Source organism: Anomalospiza imberbis, chromosome 16 (genome assembly GCF_031753505.1).
Source record: "Anomalospiza imberbis isolate Cuckoo-Finch-1a 21T00152 chromosome 16, ASM3175350v1, whole genome shotgun sequence".
Lineage (NCBI taxonomy): Eukaryota > Metazoa > Chordata > Aves > Passeriformes > Viduidae > Anomalospiza > Anomalospiza imberbis.
Genome location: NC_089696.1, coordinates 16,567,434 through 16,590,308, shown reverse-complemented (window position 1 = coordinate 16,590,308; position 22,875 = coordinate 16,567,434). Strand labels below are relative to the sequence as shown.

The 22,875-nt window shown below is 52.6% G+C and overlaps 1 protein-coding gene and 1 long non-coding RNA gene across 2 annotated transcripts in view; one reads left to right on the top strand and one right to left on the bottom strand.

Moving 5' to 3' along the window:
* Window positions 1-1,393: 1,393 nt before the first annotated feature.
* The window catches only part of HS3ST4 (heparan sulfate-glucosamine 3-sulfotransferase 4), a 55,251-nt gene continuing 33,769 nt past the window's right edge, over window positions 1,394-22,875 (bottom strand). The window contains exon 2 of the mRNA XM_068207415.1: window positions 1,394-4,918. Within this exon, the coding sequence (XP_068063516.1) occupies window positions 4,282-4,918 (637 nt within the window). The 3' untranslated portion in view covers window positions 1,394-4,281. The remainder of the gene's footprint in view (window positions 4,919-22,875) is intronic.
* Window positions 10,835-12,669, top strand: LOC137483929 (uncharacterized). Its single transcript, XR_011004678.1, has 2 exons — window positions 10,835-11,396; window positions 12,466-12,669. It is a non-coding gene; the product is annotated as an uncharacterized lncRNA (long non-coding RNA).

Sequence of the window (22,875 nt, the reverse complement as noted above, 5' to 3'; positions counted from 1 at the left end):
CGGGCTGCGGCGTTTCGGAGAGCGGTGGCGAGCCCAGAGCCGGGAAGGCCCCAGAACTGGGGCGAACCCAGAGCTGGGGCGAACCCAGAGCCGGGGCGAACCCAGAGCCGGGGCGACCCCAGAGCCGGGGCGAACCCAGAGCCGGGGCGACCCCAGAGCTGGGGCGACCCCAGAGCTGGGGCGACCCCAGAGCTGGGGCGAACCCAGAGCCGGGGCGAGCCCAGAGCCGGGGCGAGCCCAGAGCTGGGGCGACCCCAGAGCCGGGGCGAGCCCAGAGCTGGGGCGACCCCAGAGCCGGGGCGAACCCAGAGCTGGGGCGAGCCCAGAGCCGGGGCGAGCTCAGAGCTGGGGACCGCAGCCCACGCCGCAGCGGGAGGCACCGCTGCAGCACAGGAACACACGGGGCTCACCGGTCTGGGACCAGGCGTGCCAAGAGGGTTAACCCTGCTCGGAGCAGGGATGGAGGCGTTTCAAGAGCCAGCTGGATCCGCTGGATGTGAGAGGGGCTTCCCAGGATTCGCGGGAGAGGGGGACACCGGCCCGGTGCTCCACCGCGGCACCGGGGCAGCTCCTCAGGACATTAGCTCCTATTCACAGGTGTTTCCTTCAAGGGTTGAATTGCATCACACCAACACTCAAAGATTAGGAACCTGAGGTGTAACTGATCTTCTGATGGCTTTTTAAATATCTGGTGATAGGGGGCTGCTTTCCAAACAGCAGAATCTACACCAAAATGATCTTGATTTGAATAAGTATTCCATCCTTGTTTGGTAAATATACCCAGTGTTAATGGTGCTTAATGGTGCCTGTAATTGGTGTCTAAAGTTATTTAAAAGTAAATTTACTAGAAAATAATTAGCAATTTTATAGTTCACTACTTCCTAATTTTGTCGATAAAAGTTTTTCTGTGGTTTTTATCAGATGACACAATAGGATCATGCTGTGAAATAACCTTTTTTCAAACAAGCAGGAAATTGTGCACACAAAATAAGATTAAAAAATTTTCCTCCAAATTTCTTACCCTGGCAGCCAGCCCTCTCTCATCCCTCTCTTTTGTTTCACTGATTTATCCTTAATCAGCAGCCAGTGAAATCTTCCAGGTGTTGCTCCGGGATTTGTTCTTTGAGGCCTTGGGAGGTGCACCCCAAACTGAGAGGTCAGTGGGGAATTCTCTCTCCCACACCAGGACTTGCAGGCTGGCCCAGGTCCTGGTTTTCATTCTGAGCCTGTGCCTTGCCCAGCCCTTTTGGCTGTGGGCCATGGCCTGTGGGCCAGTCACAGCAGCCAGCTGGGCTGGCAGGTCACGGCCAGTGCTGTCCTGTTGTGGCTCCTGCTCATGGGGTGTTGGTGCTGCTGGTGGGGGGGGGCAAGAGAAATGGAGCCAAGAAATGCAGCTGCTACAATGATTTATTGTTTAGTGCTGGGGGTTCCAGGGTTCAGTTCAGGACAGTCACATCGTTCAGGTACAGAAACGCTGACGGACAGAGACGCACTGGGGAGGCAGTGACAGCACAGCAAGTAAGATTCAGAACAGACCCACTCTCCATTTCCAGTCTCTGAACCAGAAAGTACCAGCTTTTCCAGAACAATGAATCACTCAGTCTGTGTATAAAATTAAATATAATTTATGCTTTGCTAATTGAAACCAAATACAAAATTCAATTTCCTGTGTATTCTAATGCTGACATTTGAATAGTTTTTTCTAAAAAAAGTGTTATTAACCTGACTCTCATTTGGCAGGCCTCTCTCTGGCCAGATAGAAAATAATCCCCCCATCCAGCCCCAGCTGCAGTGGGGCATACATGGGGCACATTTCCAAAGAACAAAACAAAATAATAGCACGCCCCAGCCCACCCCAGTCCCCTGCCCCCAGCCCAGGGTGACTGGCATGCCCCTGCTCCCTCCCAGCACTGCAGTGCTGGTGGCACCACAGCTGCACCTGGGGAGAGGGTCGTGGGGCTGGAGTGTCCTGACCCACCATGCTGACGGGTTGGTGTCCATGGAGCAGGCACTCAGGGCAGAGGAGCAGGGTCTCCTCTCCCAGTGGGCACCCATCAGCTCCTGCCGAGCTGGAGATGGCATCTGGTATAAAAAATAAACCTCTGAATATATGGCAGAAATTATGGGAGTGAGTGTGGTGGGGGCAGGCAGAGGGGCCCAGCAGGTGCAGCGTGTCCCCAGCCAGGAGCCTCCATCCCCCCAAGCTGAGCCCCTCCAGCTGGCAGCCAGAGCCAGTCCCAGCACTCAGTCCCGCACCACGCTGCGGGTGCAGCTCTCCAGGGACAGGCAGAGACTCCCAGACATCCCTCTGCTCAGAGAGACACTGGGCCTGGAGCTCCTTGTCCTCCACACAGCATCTTGCACCAAATTATGCAACAACAGGTTTCGTGTAGGACCTGTTCTGATATTTTAATAACATGTGAATCACCATAAGATTATTCTTATTATATACTTCCAATTTTCCTGTAGTAGTTTGGAAGTTTGTGGGTTTGTGAAAACTGTGCTATGTCAGGAGCTGTTTTTAAATCTGACCGGGCTGATGGGAACTGACGTGATGTCAGCAGGGACCTCGCAGTGTCCCTTCAGCATGGGCCACGTAGCAAATGGTCCAAATGGCTTCAGCTCTTCTCATCCAGTCCAAGGCACTGCTCGTTTCATGGCGCAGTGAGCCACACGACAGACCCTGAAACCCTGAGCAGGGTCAGCTTGTCACCCAAGGAACGCGACCAGATTTCATCTGGTTAGCTGGAGCTGTAGGGAGTCCTTTCACCTCAGCCAGAACGGAGTCCTGGTCCTCCCGCAGCAACCCCTTCCTGCACCTCTGCCGGGGACCTGCCCAATGCGAGGGGGCTCTCATGTGGCTACACCCCAAGCTGGAGGTAGTCTTAGCCCTCATCAGAGCAAAGAGAGCTGCCAGCAGTATCTGAGTGCCCTGAGAAATCACCATGTGAGGGACCGTTTCAGCAGCTCTGCATTTCACCTTTGCTCCCCCTCTGCTGGTTTCCCGCAGCAGTGGAGGTGGAATTGTGTGAAAGCTCTGCTCTTGTCTGCTGGGCCCAGCAAACAGCTCTCATGACACTGGGGGATCGGGTGGGGATACAAGTTTGTCCTATAGTTTCTACCAGCATTTGCAAATTTGGGTGACTTGATCATTTCCACTAGAAAGCACGGGTTTTGTGCGCTGAGCAGTGCTTGCCCTGGGAATTAATTGCTCTTTTGTAATTCTGAAGTAAGATGAAGGCTGCTTCCCTGTTCTGCGACCCCAGCTGTCCACAGCAAGCAGCAGGGATCGCATTTCCAAGGTGCAAACAAGTGTCAGTGTCAGGGGTCCTGACTGTCAGACCCCGTGCCAGGGCTGTCCCAGGCCCCCACCTGCAGCCACCCCCTTGGTCCCCACTGACAACACTGGCTCCAAACCATGGAGCAGGGCATGGCACAGCCCGGCCACGAGGTGCTGTGTGGACACGTGTGGCACCACACTGTGCTTGGCAGCCTGGCTGGCAGTGGAAACCTGGCTCACTCCTGGGGAGCCTGGAGTGTGCTTTCAGCTTCCAGGAGGGTGGAGACCTGGGGGGACCCCAGTCCTGATCTCACCAAAGAAGGAACAACTCTCTTCCAACAGTGGAATTGCACCCATCAGTCAGAGGAGAGCTGAGACCAGGTGTCTGTGGCACTTGGTAAATTCTAGTTTTAGTGCAAGTAGTAATTGAAACGTTTGGTGCAAATGAAGTTCCTGTACATAGTTCCTTTGCAGCATAACTGGCTTTATTCCTTCCACACACAAAGACCAGTGTGCATGTGAGTGCACAAGGCCTGAATTTACCAGATCTGATGCTGCTGCTGTTTGGGCAAAACTAAAGTGCAGGGCAGGAGAAATCAAATAGATGGGTTTGTCCCAGTGCTGGGTTTTGGGAGCCACCCTCTCGCCCAGCTTGCCGTGGCAGGAGGTCTGGACCTGCCTGCCTGGCTGCAAGGGGGACACCAGCAGCGAAATGTCGACACAAAGTGCCCCATCACCCTGAGGAGCCGTGCTCCCCCTGCCTCCTCCTCCTCCTCCCACCTGATCCCCAGCTCAGCACTGGGGAGAGCCCGAGTGCAGCCCGAGGTGACAGGCCACTACAGCTCCAGAACTGCACATGTGGGGCAACTTCTGCTGCAGCCCTGACAACACAAGAGCCTGTTACACACAGGGCTGAGCCTCTGGCCCCAAGAGAGTTTTGGGTCTCAAATGATGATTCACATCCCAAAAACAAAAAATATTTTTTTCCTGATTTTGTGGTTCTACTTATCACTTTCTTCCTGCTCCCACTGGAAATCTTGGCCGGTCATTTGGTAAAACATGACATTGAAGGGTTTGTAAAACTTCCGCAGTCTGTGGATGACATCTGGGTCTATTTTGGGGTGAGTTCGACCCTTGGACTTGCCCAAACACCGGGGAGCACTGCTGTCTTCTGGCTTCTTCAGGCAGGGAAACCCCTTTGTTTTATTGAAATAAAAATGCTTCTCTGTCACAATCCTCTTGAGGCCTAAGAAGTCCTGGACCTTGGCCATTTCCCCAGCTGGGTCAGTGATGAGCCTCTCACCACTGACAAACAGGATCTGGGAGAGAGGGAAGTACTGGAGCCAGTTTTCCAAGTGCAGGGCATAAATCCCAATGCGGATAGCACTCCAGGAGGCATCAATCAGCCCCAGAGTCCGATTCTTGAAGGCCAGCACCTCGAAGGTGGGGATCTCTGGCTTTTTGGAGAGGGTTTGTGTGTAGTCCGAGATGGCGCGGGTGACCGGGTTGCGCACCACCACGATCAGCTTCGTGTCCTTGGCCATGTTGTGGATGCGCCGCGGGGCCTCGTTGGTCACAAAGTAGCTGGGGGTCTTCTCCATGGTGATCTGTCCCTCCAGCGTCTTGGGCATCACATTCCTGTGCACAAGCAGAGGAGGTGGTTAGCGAGGAGCCAGGCAGGGGTGGGCACCTTGTGCAGGTGCTGATGGGACATGCAGGGGGAGAGATGCTGTCACTCCTGTGTGACCCCCAGACCCAAGTCTTTCTGGCTTTTTTTCTGCTCAGCCCCTGGCCACGGTGGGCACCCAAAATGTAAAGTCAGCCTTGGTGACACATGATGCAGACAATTTGCCATAGGCGTGTGTAGACCAAAGCTAATTGGCACTAAACCTGCACAATACCTGCCTGCTCAGAAGCCATCTGCTCCCATTTGCTCAATTAAGCCTATTCACTCCAGAGCCGTGTACGGAGCAGCGCAGTTCGGATTACACAGGACCTTTTTGTTACGATGACATGCTTTTAAATGTCTCAGCTAATAAAACTTAATACAGAATAAGATCCCTTGCTTCTAGTACAATAATTAAATTTATTTACTACCTTGTATGTGAGAAAGAATGACTTTTCTTTTATCTCTAATTCACATGCTCTGTCAATAATTAATTGCTGCTGGGTTTTGAGCTTCCTGTGCAAGCACTTTTATTAGCCAAAAGGAATTTGCCTACTGGATAAATTAGCATGTAGCAAGATTTTCCTGGATAGCATATTACCATATTGTAAAATGAAACTGCAGTGAGATAGCAGTTATGTCTAAGAAAATGAAGAGGTAAATTCTTGTCCCAGTGCCACCAGTTAAGGATTATCATAGCCAGCCAGAGGGTTTTAATTGATCACAGTATCACAGAATAAGCTGAATCGGAAGGGACCCACAAGATGTCCCCTGCAGGAGTGTCACAGCCTCGTTCACACCTGTTGTGCTGCCAGATGTCACCAGGGCTGGAGGCTGTGGCACAGCCAGGGACCAGCCACACCGTGGCCCTGGCTGTGGGCAGCCCCAGCCCTGCCCCAGTGCCAAGGACAGGAATGGGGTTGCTGCCCCTGGGAAGCACTCACGGCACTGGGCAGATCTCCTGTGTCAGACATGGAGGATGGCAATGCCCATGGCCTTGCAGGATTATCCCTTTGTACTGCAACTATTTTTAGTACAAACATATGGTGAGGAAATAACGTGAATAGGCTTGAAATGGCTCTGTGAGAGCACCTTGGGCAGCGACAGCCACAGTAATGCTGACGTCAAACTGCTGGGCCCCAGGAAGACCCATTTCAGGAATAACACAGCTGAAGCCTGGAGCAGAAGCAGATGATAGGAACAGCCTGCTACATGTGCCTGTCAGTGTCACCTCGTATTTGACTGCTAAAGGCATCAGCTGCTTTTAATGCTTCTGTAATTTGTGTATTCACTGCTGGTGCCATCCAGCCCACCAGGCTTGTTCTGCTGAGAACAGGGGCGATGAGGGGTCTCCTGCCAAGGCAAGAGTGAGGGTGGGTTTGGTGCTGCCACAGGGCTGTCAGTGTCCTCAGCATTTTGGGTGAAGAGGCTGGCATTCCTGTGGCTGCCCCTGTCCTGTTGCAGAACCTTTCCTGTTGAACAGTGTCTGTCTGAGTACCAGCAATGCAGCCGCAGGGCTGCAGGACTCCCTGTCTCAGGGCCAGCATGCTGGTGGCCAGGGAAGCCCATCCCTGTGGCATCAGGTCCCGCTGGAGCTGCCTTCCCAATGGCAAGGGGCCTGCAAGCCTGTCTTCTGTCCAGAGCACTCTGGTGCTTCATGCGTGCCTTGCATCAGCCACTTGAGCAGCAGTGACATGGAAGAGAGCAAGGATTAGTCAGAATTACGTACCTTGAGGTATTTATTCCTTTAAGAAAAAAAAATTAAGAAAAAAATTAAGAGGGATAGGAGCACTTGGGGACTGCAGATGCTGCAGAATTAGAGACCAGCTTCCCTGGGGAATGCAGTACCCGGATTTAACAGCCCTGTGGGAAGGAAGCTGCTTTTATGGCTATGCACATCACAGCAAGACCCACAGTATGATCAGAGATGAGCCCTTGGGTGCCCACTGCTGTACTGTGGGGGGTGGAGGAGTGGGAGGTGCTGCCACCAGCAGCACTGCTCCATGCCCACTCTCACAGCCCATGGCTATCAGCTGCTAGGGGAGGATGGGGAGCAACCCACCTGCAGCAAGGACAACAGCCACAAAGGTGTCCCTTCCTCACAGCAGCACCAGATGCCCCAGGGCATTTGGTTTGGTTTGTATAAAACAAACACACTGGGAGTTTATAAAAGAAGCATGAACAAACATGTTAATTACAACTGCCCCTTCAGATGATGTTACCATAATAAACGGGAGCCAAGAAATTGCAGAACTAATAATCTGGAAGTGTTGCTACATTTAAGGACTGTGTTTAACTCCATGCACAATAAAGACAAATAGATGGATGGGCTGGCCCTGAGGAGAGAAAATGGGGAAGCGACGCTCAAGGAAAAGAGGAGGAGAAGCAGATTCAGCATTTGCTGTACAGTTTTAAGCATAAAGCTGGAAGCCACAGTTTGTCCTCAAGACACCCTGGCCCTGCAGAGCCCGGAACGACTGTGGCTCTGGGACATACATACAGAAAGGCTTTACCCCAAACTCTGCTGTGTTTCAGAATCCCTCCCCATATGCTGCCCTACTGGGGCAGGAGCCCAGCTGCACTGTGCAGGCAAAGGAGGCTGGAGCCTGCAGCCCTAGGGTCAGGTGCCCTGCGTGCAGCCAGCGGCACGCAATAACTGCTGCCAAACAGAGAGCGGCACACAGCATGGCCGGCTCCTGCTGCTGGGAATAACAAGGGTGTTAAAGCTGGAGCAACCGAGCCTCTGGCACGGCAGGAATGCTCCTCAGAGCAGTTAACCTTCACAGAGCTGCTGCCATGTGCTCTGCCCTAATTGCCTGTGTGCCGGCAGAATTCTAACCAGCTCTGTGTGTGCAGGCACAGCAACGCTCTGCATCGCTCTCCTGCAGCGGCTGATGCAGAGCAGTTTACAGCATGGGGCTAGGGCTGTGCTCCCTCTGGAACACATTTTGGCTTTCCCTGCAGTGTTTGTGTCCCTTTCGAGGCCAGTCTGGTTGCCGAAGATGCACGGCCAGGGAGTGACTGCCCCTGAAACAACTCCACAGGGCACTGCAGGAGGTGAAGTGCTGGAATGGGACATGTCTACTCATGGCTCTGCCACTGGTGTCTCCCCACCTGCACCTCTTCTCTCTTCATCACTGCTCACCTGAAAAAGGGAAGCAGTGACAACAATCCACTGGCAGGAGCTCTGCTGACACAGGCATGAACAAACCCTCTGCTTCCTTATGATGCTTGTTGGTGCAGCATCACTGCACTGTGCAATGCGAAAACTAAACTGGCCTTGGACCCAGGAATTACCTCGTCCTCCAAGCAGATGATCCAATATGTATTATTGAGTACTTGCTTGGGCTTTTGATATTTCTCTCCTTTCCTGTTCACTCCCCAGTGTTGTGCCCAGAGGCTGAGGAGGGGCAGACTGCTCTGTGCACCCCCAGCACCCCTGAGCTGCACAGGGGCTTGCTGCTCTCACTCTTTCAGGTTTCTGCTCTGTGCATGGAAGGCCCCCAGGCACTGTGGGCGGCAGGCAGGACAGCTGGCTCCCGCCTGCCCTGGCTTGGAGCAGAGGCCCTCATTGGAAAAATGTGCTGTAGTAATTGCTCTTAACTGCTGGTTTCAAACAAGCTCTTTATTTTCAAAGGATACATTTTATAAATTTGTGAATTTGCATGTTGCCAAAATCCCCTTGTGGTTTATTTAAATCCAGATTATCTTGTTTATTCCTTCAGTCACAGCTGTCATTTATCTCTGTGTAGGCAGCTTGTTCACCATGTTGCAGGTTTCCTGCAATCCCACTCAAAAGGAGTTTTTGTTAACTGTATTTTCATGTTCTCAACAAGAGAAAAAACTTCACAGCAACTCCCAGGGCTTGGGGAAACACAGAGGAGGACAAGGATTTGCACAGCTGCCATGGAAAGAGGAAATGGCCAGGTGCTGCAAGTGTCACCTGCCCACAGAGCTTCTCTCTGCTGCTCCTTGGGGTGGAGCAAACAGCTGCTTTTGTCTTCTGAAAAGACAAACATGAATCCTTTTTCATTTTATTATTAACACATTCCAGTATAATTGCTTGAGCTGTCAGCTGTGACCTGCCAGTAATTCAGCAGGCGTGGGACTTTCAAGGGGAGAGCGGCATTGCAACTGAGCCCGCAGTACGCATTAAAAGCAGAACCCATTTGCTATAAGCCCCCGAGTCAAATCTCTTGTTGAATTTGTTCAAACATAAATTTACAGCTGAATTTACATAGGTTTAATGTTTTATAATCTTTTCAGTCTGTGAATCTATATTCAAGAGTGAGTGCATTAGCTCAGAAATATTGTGCTTAACGCTGAAAATAATTTTAATCTCTCCAAAGTCCAATCCTTTGCACATCACTAAACCTCAGAAGCCAATCCCTTCTAATAAGAGACACAAAACTTGCATCTGTCGCTGCCTAATAGATTCACAGTGCTCTAATTCATATAGCTCACATATGTCTGTTAAAAAACACCAAACGCAAATTATAAAGCCCTTTCAGAAAAGCGGGTGCCAGTTCAGACTGAGGGCCAAAGGAACACAAACTATCCCCAGGAGACTCACTGGAAGAGTTTAATGGTTAGGAATCTGGTGGCTGGGAGAAGGGGGTGAACCACCCTTCTCTGTGACTTGCTTTTGCAGGGCTTGTAACCCCAAATTAGTGGGGTACCATTGGTTTCCCTCTCCAAAATAAGGAGCTTTCCCTCTTCGCAGAGTTTCCAAAGCCATTCTGTGTCCGTGCAGAACACTCTTGTGAGGGGCAGTTTGGGATTGCAAGGACGCGTCCTTGTTCTGTGCCATGTCCCTGCTGAGGTTCCCCCTAGGCCGTGCAGGATGTGGGAGCCCAGGACGCTACAGCTGGGGTGAGTGCAGCCCCGGACCCCAGTGCAGCCAGGGAACAAGAAGCAGCTGGGGCTTGGGAGTGTCCCTCAGCAGGGCCAGCCCTTCTCCCAGTGCGTCCAGGGCTGCCTGGAGCCGTCTGTCCGTCCGTCCGTCCATCCGTCCGCAGCGCGGCCGATGGAGCGCGGTCCCAGGTTGCCATACCAACGCAGGTGCTATGTTAGTGTTGACTAACTGAGAGCTGAGCCGATCAGAGAATGGCAGCTTGGAGTTGCCATGGCAACCGAGATGCCAAATTGGAATCCGTGTCAAAAGCAGAGGTATCCGAGAGGCGGCAAGGGGGCAGCGCCTGGCGGGGCTGCGGGCACCCCGGTGTGGATCCACCTGCACAGGCTGCCCTGCCTCCTGCTCCTGGGCTGCTGGCAGGGCTCAGGAACCCCACGGCAGCTCGGCTGCACCTCAGCTGCCACCCCAGGACCTCCATTTCATGGGGCACAGCTCCCCTGCTCCCTTCCTGGCAGTCCCCCTGGCCTGCTGTCCCGGCAGGGGACAGATGCTGCCCACCGCAGCAATCTGCACATCCCGGACTCAGCTCCGCAGCCCAGCCCTCCCCTCCACCCCGGTGCCAGACTCTGAGGAAAGTCCTTCGGAGCACAGGCTATTTCTAATGTGATTTTTCACAATATCGCCTAGTCTAGAGTCCAACAATTCCAATGAAAGGGCTTCTGTGTCTCCACAAAATGCAAAATCTTTAACGGCTCATTGGCATGTGCTTAAGTTGGCCTGGATAAGAAGTTACTCCTGAGAACCTGCTATTGATTCTGTCAAGGATTCAAAGGTTTTATAGGCATCGCTCAAGATCTCTTTAGTACTTGTACCTTCTTAATGGCTCTCATCACCAATGGAACTGGAAACAACCCCCAGCACCCGGGGAAGCAGCTGTGTCTGTGCCAGCTGCTGGCCAGGAGTGTGGCTGCCCTCCAGACGGCCGGGCAAGCCTCCTTGGCACCCCGAGCTCGGGAGAGCCTGTGGCCCCTCCGGGGTCTTTTAGGAGGTGGGGCAGATACCGGGGCTAGGGAAAGGGGCGGGGGGGCAAATTGCACTCAGGAAGTCTCCTCTCCTCCTACCACTATGCAACAAAATCAGTGGGCAGGTGGCTGAGTAGCAGACAAAAATATAAATATGCTCTGATTTCACTGGGACCATCTGGCTCAGGCATGATAGGTGGGTAGGAATGCTATAATCATGGAGCAGAGTACTAAGCTGATCCATTAAAGTCTTTTAGCAGAAGCATCTATGGAACCTCTATTAATCTGGCAATGCTTTGTGAACAGACATCACAAGGTTAGATCCATTCAGCTGCAATTAAAACCAGCCCTCACTGATCAGGCTAGCTGGGAGAGCTGCTGCAGCATTGTGTTCCCCAAGGCTCTCATGAGTATAGACTGTTGATACTTGCACAATGTAATCTGAAATTATGATCCTAATGCTAAATCTTGCTTTCTTCTGTTCTTTCCTCAAGTGGATCTCTGGGATGTGGCTGCTGCCTTGTGCCCAAATCCCTTGCCTGCACAGCTCTCACACAAATTGGATAGGCTCAGGTTATTGCTGTGGGGTTCCTGATGGGGAAGTGCCTGATGTGCTTCCTGATGGGGACTGCCCTTCCCCAGTGCCGTCCTCACAGCAGCTGTGGGATGTACAGGGGCATGCTGGCTCCTCCACCTGGGCAGCTCCTGGCAAGGCTGGGAGCACTGGGCACGCCTGTGCCAGCACACACCTCCTCAGGTGTCACAAACAGCCCTCAGCACCCCTTGGCTTTGGCTGTGCAAAGGAGCTTCAGCTCTGTGGATGGAGATGTGTATTCCGTGTGACATTGTTTGACCAGGGATAAATTTGGCCCAATCTCTCCAATTTTAGTGCAAGATTTATTGTTGGTCAGTGGTCAGCCATGGAACAGGCTGTGAAAAAGGCTGGAAATGTGTATTTCTAACCCCTCTGCTGACAAAATTATTTTGACGAAGTCTCACTACCATTCCCTACAGAAGCGCCATGATTCTACTCGCGGGAATCTCTTAGTGTTGTCTACTGGATTTAATTACTGTACTAGTCACAGTTATAGCAAAGTGCTGGAATGAGGACTCACGGGCAGGCAGGGCTGAGGCCTGCCTCCCCTCACTGAGGATGTTCAAGTCAAGCTAGCCTGCTCCCAGTCCAGATTTCCCTTCAACACAGGAGTTCAAGCCCCCTCGGTGCCAGTTCACTCACTTGCCACTGTTTTTTGCTTGCCCCATACCAGTGCTCAGCTACGGGGCAGAGCTACATGAAATGGTAATGCGCATGCAATCTCTGCAGGACAGAAGACTCTCTGAAACGTGCAATGCATTGCACCTTGTTGGCAGCAGCCATCACCCACGCTCCCTTCCCACTCCCTTGGGATTCCCAGTCTGGGAGTTCAACACCAACATGCAGCAAGATGAGCCCCCAGCCCCAGCCGTGTCCCTCCTGCCTCAAGCAGAGCAACAGAAGCCAACAGGGACACCCGTGCAGCAGCGCTCCCACCCAGGAGTGCTCCCACCAGGAGCGCTCCCACCCAGCCCAGCCCTGACGGTTGCTAAGTGATGCCTGTGGAAGTTTCAAGACTGTCAGTTACAGATGCTGTTGGAATTGCAGGCTGCAGTACCTGGAACAGCCAGTTGGATGTGGGAAAGCTGCAACTCATGGGGAGAGCTCTGTGCACACCGCGCAGCTCACACCTAACACTGATCAGACTCAACCGGCTGGTTCAAATCACTCCAGTTTCCCAAAGAGGGGATGGGCCCTTCCCAAAGAAGGCCAGGGAAATAAAATGTTAAAATATAGTGGTTTGGAGCTGCATATCCTGAGGAGAAGTCCTTTTTCATCTTCTGGAAAATTTAATTCTACCAGGAAAAACACCCTGGCAATAATGGCTGCCTAAGTGAAAGCACCGCAGCTGTATCATACTAAAAGCTTTTCAGGGAAAAGAGTAAATAAATTCTATTCTTCAGATGTATCTGGATGTTATCCTAACGCAGCGCCAGAGTAATAGGTAAGCCATCAACAGCTAAAAGGCTGGGAATTGTTATGGAGGAGCGATACTGCCAAATAGGCTGAAAACAGCAGTAATCGTTCACATCCTGTGCGGAGCTCCAGCCCCGCTGGCACCCGGGGATGGGAGAGGGACTCCTGCCCTCCTGCCAGAGGGACCAGCATAAAAAGGCTGGACACAAAACCACCATCAAGGCTGCCACAAGTGCCCCAGGCTGGTCAGAGGTGGTGGCCAGGGGCATGACCCTCTGCACCTTCACACCTGCAGTTTCCTGTTCTTTTCTAGCTGTCAGTGAGATGGATCCATGCAAGCCATCGGTGCTGCAGGGCAGAGCAGATGAAGGGGCAGGTGAGGAGGTCACAGGCTTTCAGCAGTTGCTGGAGCTAGGAAAGCCAGCTCCAAATCCCTCCACAGAGACACTGAGTGGCGAGATCTTCCCAACTGCATTAGCCTCTCAACTGCACAATATCCCATTGTTTAATCTAAACAGGACCAGTGTTTGCATCCAGCCTCTGGAGCCCAGCAGATGCCCTGGGCAGAGCCCCAGTGCTCCCCTCGCTATTGCAGGCAGCAATGCACACCAGTGCCCCAGCCCCTTCTCTGCCTCCTCCCCATGCAAGTGGGAACCACGTCAGTTCCAGCATCAGACAAGTCCTGCAGTGGCCAAGGCATCTCCCAAAACAACTGCCAAGGACTACACAGATCCAAGACGCATCCATTCCCACCCCAGAACTGCTCCCCTGCCCCTGGAGGGAGCAATGCCAGCCAGGCTGCTGCCAGGGCACAGCTATTTATTATTTGCTTCTGTTGATTATTTTTGGTTTTAAGTTCATTTATTATGTATGCAAGAATGGTAATACACTGGCATCTGAATGTCTTTTAGGCATACAATATCCTTATTATTCAAAGTGGTTTTTCCTCCATAATTGAATGGTTTACCTTATTATTACACTATGTTAATGACCCAGCATTTCCATTTTCTATAGGATGCTTAATTGTAAGCAAAGTGCAATCAGAATCAGAGATGCCATCTGTAATTGACAGTGTCATAATAACAGCCAGGATTGCAGGAACGAAGTACCAAAATAAGTAAGAGTGGGGAGAAAGCTCTGAAACCCCTCAGGAAGCTGATCTGGGCTGGGACAGAGCCCGCCCACATAGGATCCTCTCCCCAAAGTCTGACAGTTTGGGCATTAACAGAGATAGAATGCTATTGATATCAGTTTGTACATTTAATCAGTTTTTTTGCAGTTTTCAGCGAGATGTGAACTATATCCCTGTCCAAGGCATTTGGTTCAAATCAGCTGAGACAGAGAATAATCAAGATTTATGATTCTCATTCTGACTCGGATCACACAGTCAGTGCAAACGGTACCGCAGAGCTTCCTCTCTGAGCCCCGGTGACATCCCTCTGCTTGCCCTCACACAGTGATTTAACGTCCATCCCAGGGACTGTCAGGATGCTGTGCAGCTCCAGATAATGGTGACTCTGGGTTCTCTCCACTGTCCCCAGGGGTGGCACTTGAGGGGCACCGCAACCCAGTTTGGGGCTGGTTGGCAGAAATCAGTAAAACAGCACTTTGCAAAATAAAAGGGAATTCATCTTGCTGTGCCTCCCAGCACAGCCTAGAGCAGCCTGGAGCAGGAGCAGCCTGTGGCATGTCCGACCTCTCTTACCCAGAGTATCCCTACTGGGGAAGTACACCGTGGGTTCTCACAGGTGAATCACACCTAGCCCTGCAAGAGTCAGGGGCCCAGGAGCAAAGTGAGCACTGGAGCTGCACAGGGAAGGGCCAGGGATAGCTCAGGAGGCAGGTCCCAGCAGCAGCAAGGGCTGTCAGCACATCCTACAGGCAGTTCCATTTCCAGGGGCTCAGCAGCAGCCAGGGAGCCAGAGCTCTCCAAAAGCTCAGCTGGGAAGTGAATGTTTAGATAAAAATTAAATGATCCAAAACCAACTCTAATAAAACCAGCCAGGTGATGGGAACAGAGCAACGGTGAGGCAATTTTCAAGCCATTTTGAAGGCAGCTGTGCTGTGTGTTGCTGGCTGGCCTGAGTGTGCTGTCGCTGGGATGCTCTGGTGGGCTCCTGCCCAGACATCTGCTCCCATCAGTACAGGATGGATGTGAGCCCAGCCAGGCAGTCCAGCCACAACTGCGGAGGAGGGTCCTGGCACATCCACACTTGTCCGGCAGAGCTAGGAGTTCCCCTCTCTGGGCAGCACAGCCCCAGCATCCCAGCCCACAGCCCCGTGGCACAGCCCCCCAGCGTGTGGTCCACGGGAAGAGCGTGCTGTGATGCTGCTGCCGAGAGCTCGGCAGTGGCTCCATGCAGGAATGGGGCGGTGGGAGCTCCACCTGGCAGAGGGCTGGCACAGGGGTGCAGGCTCCTCTTGCCTCCCGCCCTGCTCGCAGCGAGGGCAGGAGCACGAAGGCAGGAGGGCCGTGCCGAGGGCTCTCCTGCTCCTGCTGCCTGCACAGGGGCCCTGCTGCGCTCTGTCTCAGCAGGGTTTGCTCAGCCACCTTTCCCCACATGCTGTGTGCAGCACCACTCGGGGTTAGCCAGGGCTCTCTGTTAATTCACACATGTAGTGTAACATCCAAGTGAGTGAAAAAACAGCCTGATGCCTCTCCAGTCAATAGAGTAAACAATTCCTGGTTTGGATAAACAGAATTACTAGTGTTGAAGAGCTCTGGGCAGCACTGCACAGTCTGATTAGTGTAAATGCTAAACACAAACCAATTAACACTCTCTAAGTCTGCTTATCTCATGTCACTTAGTGCTAAAATAAAGGCTAACACTAAATACACACATTGATTTAGCCATTAAATCTAGCATCACTCAAAACAGCTCATTATATCGCCGAGAAACAAATAAAGTCACCTGAATTTTCAGAACCTGCTGCATTATGAACAATGACTCAATTGCTCCATCCTGCACTAGGGAGTCACTGCTCATGCTGAGAACAGACTGATACAGCTTCACCCAAAAATCAAACCTGGGCCACAGGCACAGGTGACAGGTGACATCCCTGCAACACCTCAGACGGTGCTGCTGTGGAAGCACTCGGGGCTGGCCTGGTGCTGTGCCACCAGCTACAGTGCCCGGGTACAGACATCACCATCACTAACAACAACTGCGTGGCCAGTGCCAGCCATGAATCCCAGGCATCCATCAGCTCTGCTAAGGAAGAGAAAACCTCTCCACAGTCCCAGCAAACCTCACCAGCTGCCAGTGCACTTTTCGAGAGCAAAAGCAGCACTGACAGAACATCCACCTTAGTCCCCAAAGAACCAAAACTACTTTGGGTTTGATTTGGGCTTTATTTGGGCTTTTATTCAACTAGAAATTATTGAAAGCTGGTATGTGGGAAGCTGATGATAGGAATAGCCTATCTAGGGGTATCCTGCCCTAACAAGCACTGGTAGCAGGCAGAGGGAAGGATGTGTGAATGTTAGCAGGCAGTGTGAGATGTTTACATTCCTAATTACAGGGGCTAATTCTTCGCTTTGGCCAGGTATCCCTTCTGCAGACAAGGTTAATGGGATGTGAGAGACCACAGCTGCCACAGCACCAAGAGAGGAGGACAGGCAAGAGACAGCAGCATTAATCAGCAAGGAGACATGCAAAAATGGTTATCTCAAGCTGTTTGGAGGCACGGAGTAAAAATAAATCTCCCTGAGTTTAATATTCTGCCAGTCAGCTCCTTTTTGTAGGTGGAATCTATTAAAAATTATCTTTCTGCTAAAATGCTAAAGTGTTTCTGACATTTAACAGCTTGCTTCGAGCAAAAAGGTGCAATAAATACATAGGAGAGCTAATTGGCACCAGAATATCCAACATCCACCCAGCACGAGCAAGCACTACTGTGTCAGCTCCTGATGCCTCTGGCAGACCCCAGCATCTCCCCTGAGAATGGTTCCCCTGCTCCCATGTGCCCTGCTCACCTGGGGGAACTGGGAGGTTCCCACCATCATCCAGCAACTGCAGATGGAGTGGTTGGAGACGAGGGTCTGGGGGATACGTACTGCAATCTGGTCCTACCCAAGTCTCCACTTCAAGGTACTTGGTTGCTGCAAGACGCAGAAGGAGCTGCTTGGCAATGTGGTCTCAATAAAATTAATGCTTTAACGAGAAGCCAAATAGCTACAGCTAATGTTCTTCTGAATGAGATCTAAATTTTATTCATAAGCATCAGTGTCAGGACTAAAATAACAGTTTTATGGACACTATGAGCATAAACAGCTCTGCTGATTCAAAAACAGAAACTGCACTTCTGAATGAATCAACGTGCTCATTTGGAACAAAAGCACTGTTCCAAACACATGCCTCAAATAAAAGAGAAAGCCAGAGAGTGTTCTCCTGGTGAGTCTGCTTCCAAGGAATGCACTGCAGAGGGGAAGGGAGATGGGGGAACAATGATTGGGAATGTGCTAGGGAGAAGGAGCAGGGCGCACTCAGGGGCTGCCTGGGACAGGCTGGAGGTGGGGTGGGATGGTGTTTCCACCTCATCTGCATGTGGAAAAGAATCACAGGTGAGAAAGAAGAGTGTTACACTCCTGCAGAAATCCCTGCTGAGCTCCAGCATTCAGGACTGGATAACTCTGGCAAATGGTTGAAATGGCCTTTGTTTATTTGAGGTCAATGCCTCGGAAAAGGGCAAGAGCCATATGGTTAAAAAGTAATTGATAAGGGATTTTTAGAAAAATACCTCTTGGAGAATGGGCTCAGACAGACAGAAGTCAGGTAGCCCACAGTGTGGCATGCATGTGTGGGCAGTGGCACAGCCATGCTGGCCAGAGACTCCAGAGCATGGCTGAAATGGGGGTGGAAAACACATTGTATATTCTGTGAGGAGTTTGTTGTCAGGCTGCTATTGGAGCCTCTGGACAATTTGTTTACTTTACAAGGCCAATTAAGGGCCATGCAATAGGGAAGCACCAGCTCCAGCATCCCCATTCCCACACCCCTTTTGCAAATGGGAACAGGACCAACAGCGCTTGACTGAGCACTTCCAGTCAGCACTGAAACACCCCAGATATCATGATCCTTGTCCAGCCCTGAGAGCCCAGGCTCCTGAGATGAGGCAAGCCCAGTCCCCTGCACTGGGCAGCCCCCAGTCTCCCAAGAGTCCTGTGAGCTTGGGTTCTGCAGGGAGTCTCTCTCTGGGAGAGCCTGGCTTTGCTGCTGCAGCGCTTCCCATAACTGGGGCAATATATCTGTGGCCACAAATGAAAGATCAATATTTATTTAACAGACACAGTACCCTTTAGAGACCCTTAATTGTAAATTAATCATCATTAACTGGCAGTAATTGAACACGCTGAAAGCTGTGATCGCAGCTATCCCCCACAGCAGGGTTTGGCGCAGGCGCCAGCAGAGGGGACTGGGATGGAGGCAAGAGGTGGGAGAGGGACCCACAGTGGGCCCTGCAGGGATGCACAGGGACTGCTGCAGCCAGAGGTTTGCTCAGCCCATAGCAACCCAGCACTGGTGGGACAGAGCTGTGTGGGCTGGGGACCCTCACAGAACGAGGGGAAACCCTGGAGCAGGCAGGAGCCCCTCTGCTGCAGCAGCCCCGCACCCTCAGCAGGACACACTTGGTGCTTTGGCCCCAGTCTCAGCTCCAGCTGGAAAGGCAGACAACTCCAACTGCTTCAGGGCAGACAAGCCCCCCTGGCCTGTGTGTCCAGGTCAGGGGGCTGAGAAGGGAAATGAGAGGGGTGACAGGCCCATCAAAGAGAAGGAAGACGTGGCTCTGCTCTGCCTGCCCGGGGAAGCACCTGCCCAGCACCCATCAGCACCTGCACAGAATTCTGACGCTGCTCAGCTGCTCACTGCATGCTGCCTGCTGGAGGCACAGCTGGTGGCAGACTCTAAGCCCAGGGGATCCCTTCCCTTTGGGAGGGAGAAACTGCAGTTTGTTTCCTTCCAGCTTTCACAGGAATACAGACCACCAGTGCAAGCACCAGCTCTTCCTCCCCGGCTCTCAGAGCCATGGGGCATGAGCCTGCCCACAGGCTGCTGCCAGAGGGATCTAGGGGGGCACACGGAGATGCACTGCCACCAGCACAAGTGTTTTGGAGAGCGCTGCTTTCCAGACACCCTTGAACATTGGAGGGCTTTGGAGATACTGGTGTGCTCTCTAGTCTGGGGCTTTGGGCAGCTCTACCCTGTTTCTGGTGTCACAGTGATTAAGAAACAAAATCTAACATCGTCCTTGGTGTGAACACAGGCGAGTGCACCAGCCTCAGTGCCAGCGGGCTGTGTGGGGCAAGCTGGCAGAAGGAAATGCAAATTCTCTTTCTGTAAGGACGACAGTGGCACGAATGCTGACTTTATTAAAATGCAGAATTATTTCAGGGCTCTTTGTTTAGCTCAGAGCCTGGAGGTAATTTATGCACAAGGATGGAGCAGCGAGGGCTGTGCTCGGCTGCCTGGCATTGCCAGCAGTTCTTGGCTGTGCTCCTGGTGTGAAGGCTTTCCAACTCTGGAGGGAAGGTCTGGGAACCCACAGTCTCACTGCTTGTTCTTGCTGAAGAATTCTTCCTGTCCTCACAGCTCCTGTGTACAGCTGCTATGGATGGAGACTTTAACATAGAGACTAATTAAGTGCTTGCTGATCAAGTCACCTGGTTTTCTGTCCAGAGACATTCCGTCTCTGCCTGCACTGCTCCTGCTGCCCAAAACAGCCTGACTGCACTGGGGCCTGGGGTCTGCTGTGCCCGGGTGCCATCCCTGAGAGCTGGTAAGGGCATCCTCCCCTGCTTCCCCCCAGCTCCCCTGGAAACAAGGCAGCACCACTGCCACACTGAAGCCTGGCCAAGGAACCTCTTGAGGCTTGTGAGGAGGCTCATGGGCTGTGAGGAGGGGCCCCACTCTCTGCCCCACCATGGCTGTGAGCCGCTCCTGTGAGCTGTGGCCACCAAACACGTTATCAGCTCTGCCCTGCCCCAGGTACCCTCAGGAGGGGCAGTTCATTGACTTTGCAGCCCATGAGTTCTCTTTGGATTTGGAGACTCTCAAGGCAATCTCAGCTTCTGCAAATTCTCATCAAAACTTGGGACTTAGCTGGCACTTCCACAGCTTTGGCCTCTGTATCAAAGGGGTGTATGCAGGATTTGGCAGGAGAAATTCCAGAACCTGGCACAGAGATGACAATTAGTTTCTTATGAATAAACACTACAACTTGAAAGGATGAGATGCAGAACTCCAGCATGGCTGGAGCTGTCCTTGTCCCATAAACAGCTGTGAGGGTCCTGCAAAGGTACACGGAGAGCATGAAGCAAGGCTTTCCCACAAGCAATAGAAGGCAGACAGAAGAGAGGTCCCAAGGTCCCTGAACAGCAGCAGTAAGCTCACCTGCTCATCACCACAGTCCTGGGAGAGGGTCCAGCCACCACCAGCGGCTCAGCTGGAGCTGGCTGAAGGCTCAGACCACTGCATTTCAGATGAACAGGTTCGGCCAGGTGCTGGAGTGAAGCAGCACAGCCCAGGGGCATGGAGGGATGCCAGGATGTGTCCTGGCAGCAGCTGGGGACTGCTGCAGCAGCACGGGGTGCAGGGACCAACGCCAGGACCTTCACCTCTGCTGACCATCACTGCAAAGGCAAACAGGCTGCTGGAGCTTGTTGACCGGGAGGTTTATTGAAATGAAACCTTTGCAGCAGGTTATGTGCTCTTGTTTTGAGGAGTTTAAACCACGTCCAAGATCAGGCTAGATTAAATCCTTGACTTCCACTACTGCCCAGGAAGCCTCTTCTAGGCTGATTCACGTTTTCATCTGCATACTAATGCTGGGCTTTAATCAGCAAGGAAACCTTCCAGCACATTGCTTCAAAGGTAAAAGTCTGCAGTGGAAGGCACACAGGGAGGAAGCCCCTGCCAGCTTCTTTCCCCCTCTCCCAAGCCACATACACCAGATTTGCTGTATCTCAGCTGACAGGACACGGGGGCTCTACTGCCTAACCCCATGAGCTGCATGGTTGACATTAGGCTGCACACTGCTGGGGCTGTGCTTGGGGAATATCACCGTGTTTGACACAAAGTCAGGCTTCACCGAGCCAGGTTTATCACCTGGTAAAGCTGCTGTGCCCCGACAACACAGGCAGAGCAGAAGGCCTGCTATTAGCAGGGGAAGAAGCTAGGGAATAAATCCATGACTTCTGCTTTTGTGCAGGTGGAGTGCAGATTTACATTGCAGAAGATCCGTGCCGTCTGTGTGACTCCTAAATCCCACCCCGCCCCTCACACATCGATGCCGGCAGCTGGTCACAGCCCGCAGGTTGACAGGAGGAGGGATGGAGTGCTGGGAGCGCGCGGAGACGAGAGCCTGGAGCCAGCCACCCTTCTGGAGGGAGATACTATTCTTAGGCGGGTATTTGGAGGCAGTTCAGAGGAACCTGCCTTGCCTCACTTTTAAATTCCTCTCTCTGCAGTGGCACAGTGACAGAAGCCTTCCCGTATGGTGCCGTGGGAGGGAAAGCTTCCGCCCGCCGTTGCCTGTGGCGGATGCCAAGCGGCGCGCTGGGCACCTGCCATCACACGGGCTGGCACCCTGAACTGCGCCGGCTGCTCAGGACAGCCACAACCCCCAGCCAGGGCAGCACTGGAAGCAGGTTGCCCACACCAGGTGGGTTCGTGGCCACAGAGCACCGATTCATGCCACTCAAACACCCTGTCTCAACCCCCAAGTATCCCGCTTCCGTAAACCTCTTCATTTCTCATTCCTCACATGGTGATCTCCTTGCTACACATGCCACCAATTACTATGCAAAATAATCGTGTTAATGCCCACATCCATTAGCAAACAGACAATGAAATCTCTGGCACTCACCAGCAGCAGGGTCCTGGCACTGGGACCACAAGCACGACCTGCAGAGACACTGGGCTGGTGGCACTGGGACAGCATGGCTGGGAAGGAGCTGAAGAAGCCTCAGATTACATGGAAGGAAAATGGGCACAGTCTTAGCAGGGAACAGTTCTGTGAGTGGCTCCATTCCAGCTGATAGTGGCGCCATGTACCACCAGCCTGCCAGCCTGTGCCCTGTCCTGCTGCACGCAGCCACTGTGGCACACCCCATCCCAGTGCCACCCCGCACTGTCATTGCAGGGCAGCACCATGTCACGCCTGCCCCGGCCTGAGCTCCTGCCTGCCCTGGTTCCTGGCTGCCAGGGACACACCAACAGGTCCAGTTCTAACAGCAAGCACTGCATTTCCACAGACTTTCCTAGAGGAAATGTTTCTCCTCCATACTTGAAAGTTTCTTGCAAGTTTCCAGCAAACAGCTGTTGCAGGTAAGCAGGGCTGGGGTCGGCCATCCTGCACCAGAGGCAGCTGTGCAGCCCCACTGCAGCACACAGAGGTGTGAGAACATTAACCACCGCTGCTGAGCTCCTTTCCTGCCATTGTGTCACAGCCCTAATTGTGCTTTTTAAGTGGAATGTCTTCCTGGCACTTGCTTGGGGCCACGGCTCATTCAGGTAAGACAGACCCGGATCAATGCTGCTTGACAGACGATGCACTCCGATGCACTCCCAGCAAATGCTGCACGGCCTGTGCCCCTCAGAGTGCTCACACTCAACGAGGAGGACATCCTCCCGGGGCCCAGTGGCCCCGGTGTTGCCAGTGCACTGTGAGGAGGGATGTCTCTGGCATGGGTGTGTGCTGTTGTGCCAACGCTGCATATCTGCACTGCTCTCCCCGCACAGCTTCTGCCACAAGGGCACCAGCCTCCCCGGGAAACCTGTTCACATTGCCAGGAACAACAACCCCCTAACAGCCTAGTCTCAGCTGCTGTGTGACCACCCTTGCCCTCGAGGGGCTCTACCACGCAGGACACTTGGTAGCTCTGCCTTTCATGGTTGTGCTGAGCTCAGGACAAAGCTGAAGCAGACCCAACACTCTCAGCATCACAAGTAATCCCATTAGATGTTTCTGGGATATCTGACTGGTCATGAACACCTTGCTTTAAGGCAGACCCAGCTCCTCTTGCTCCAGCTGGTGATGCTC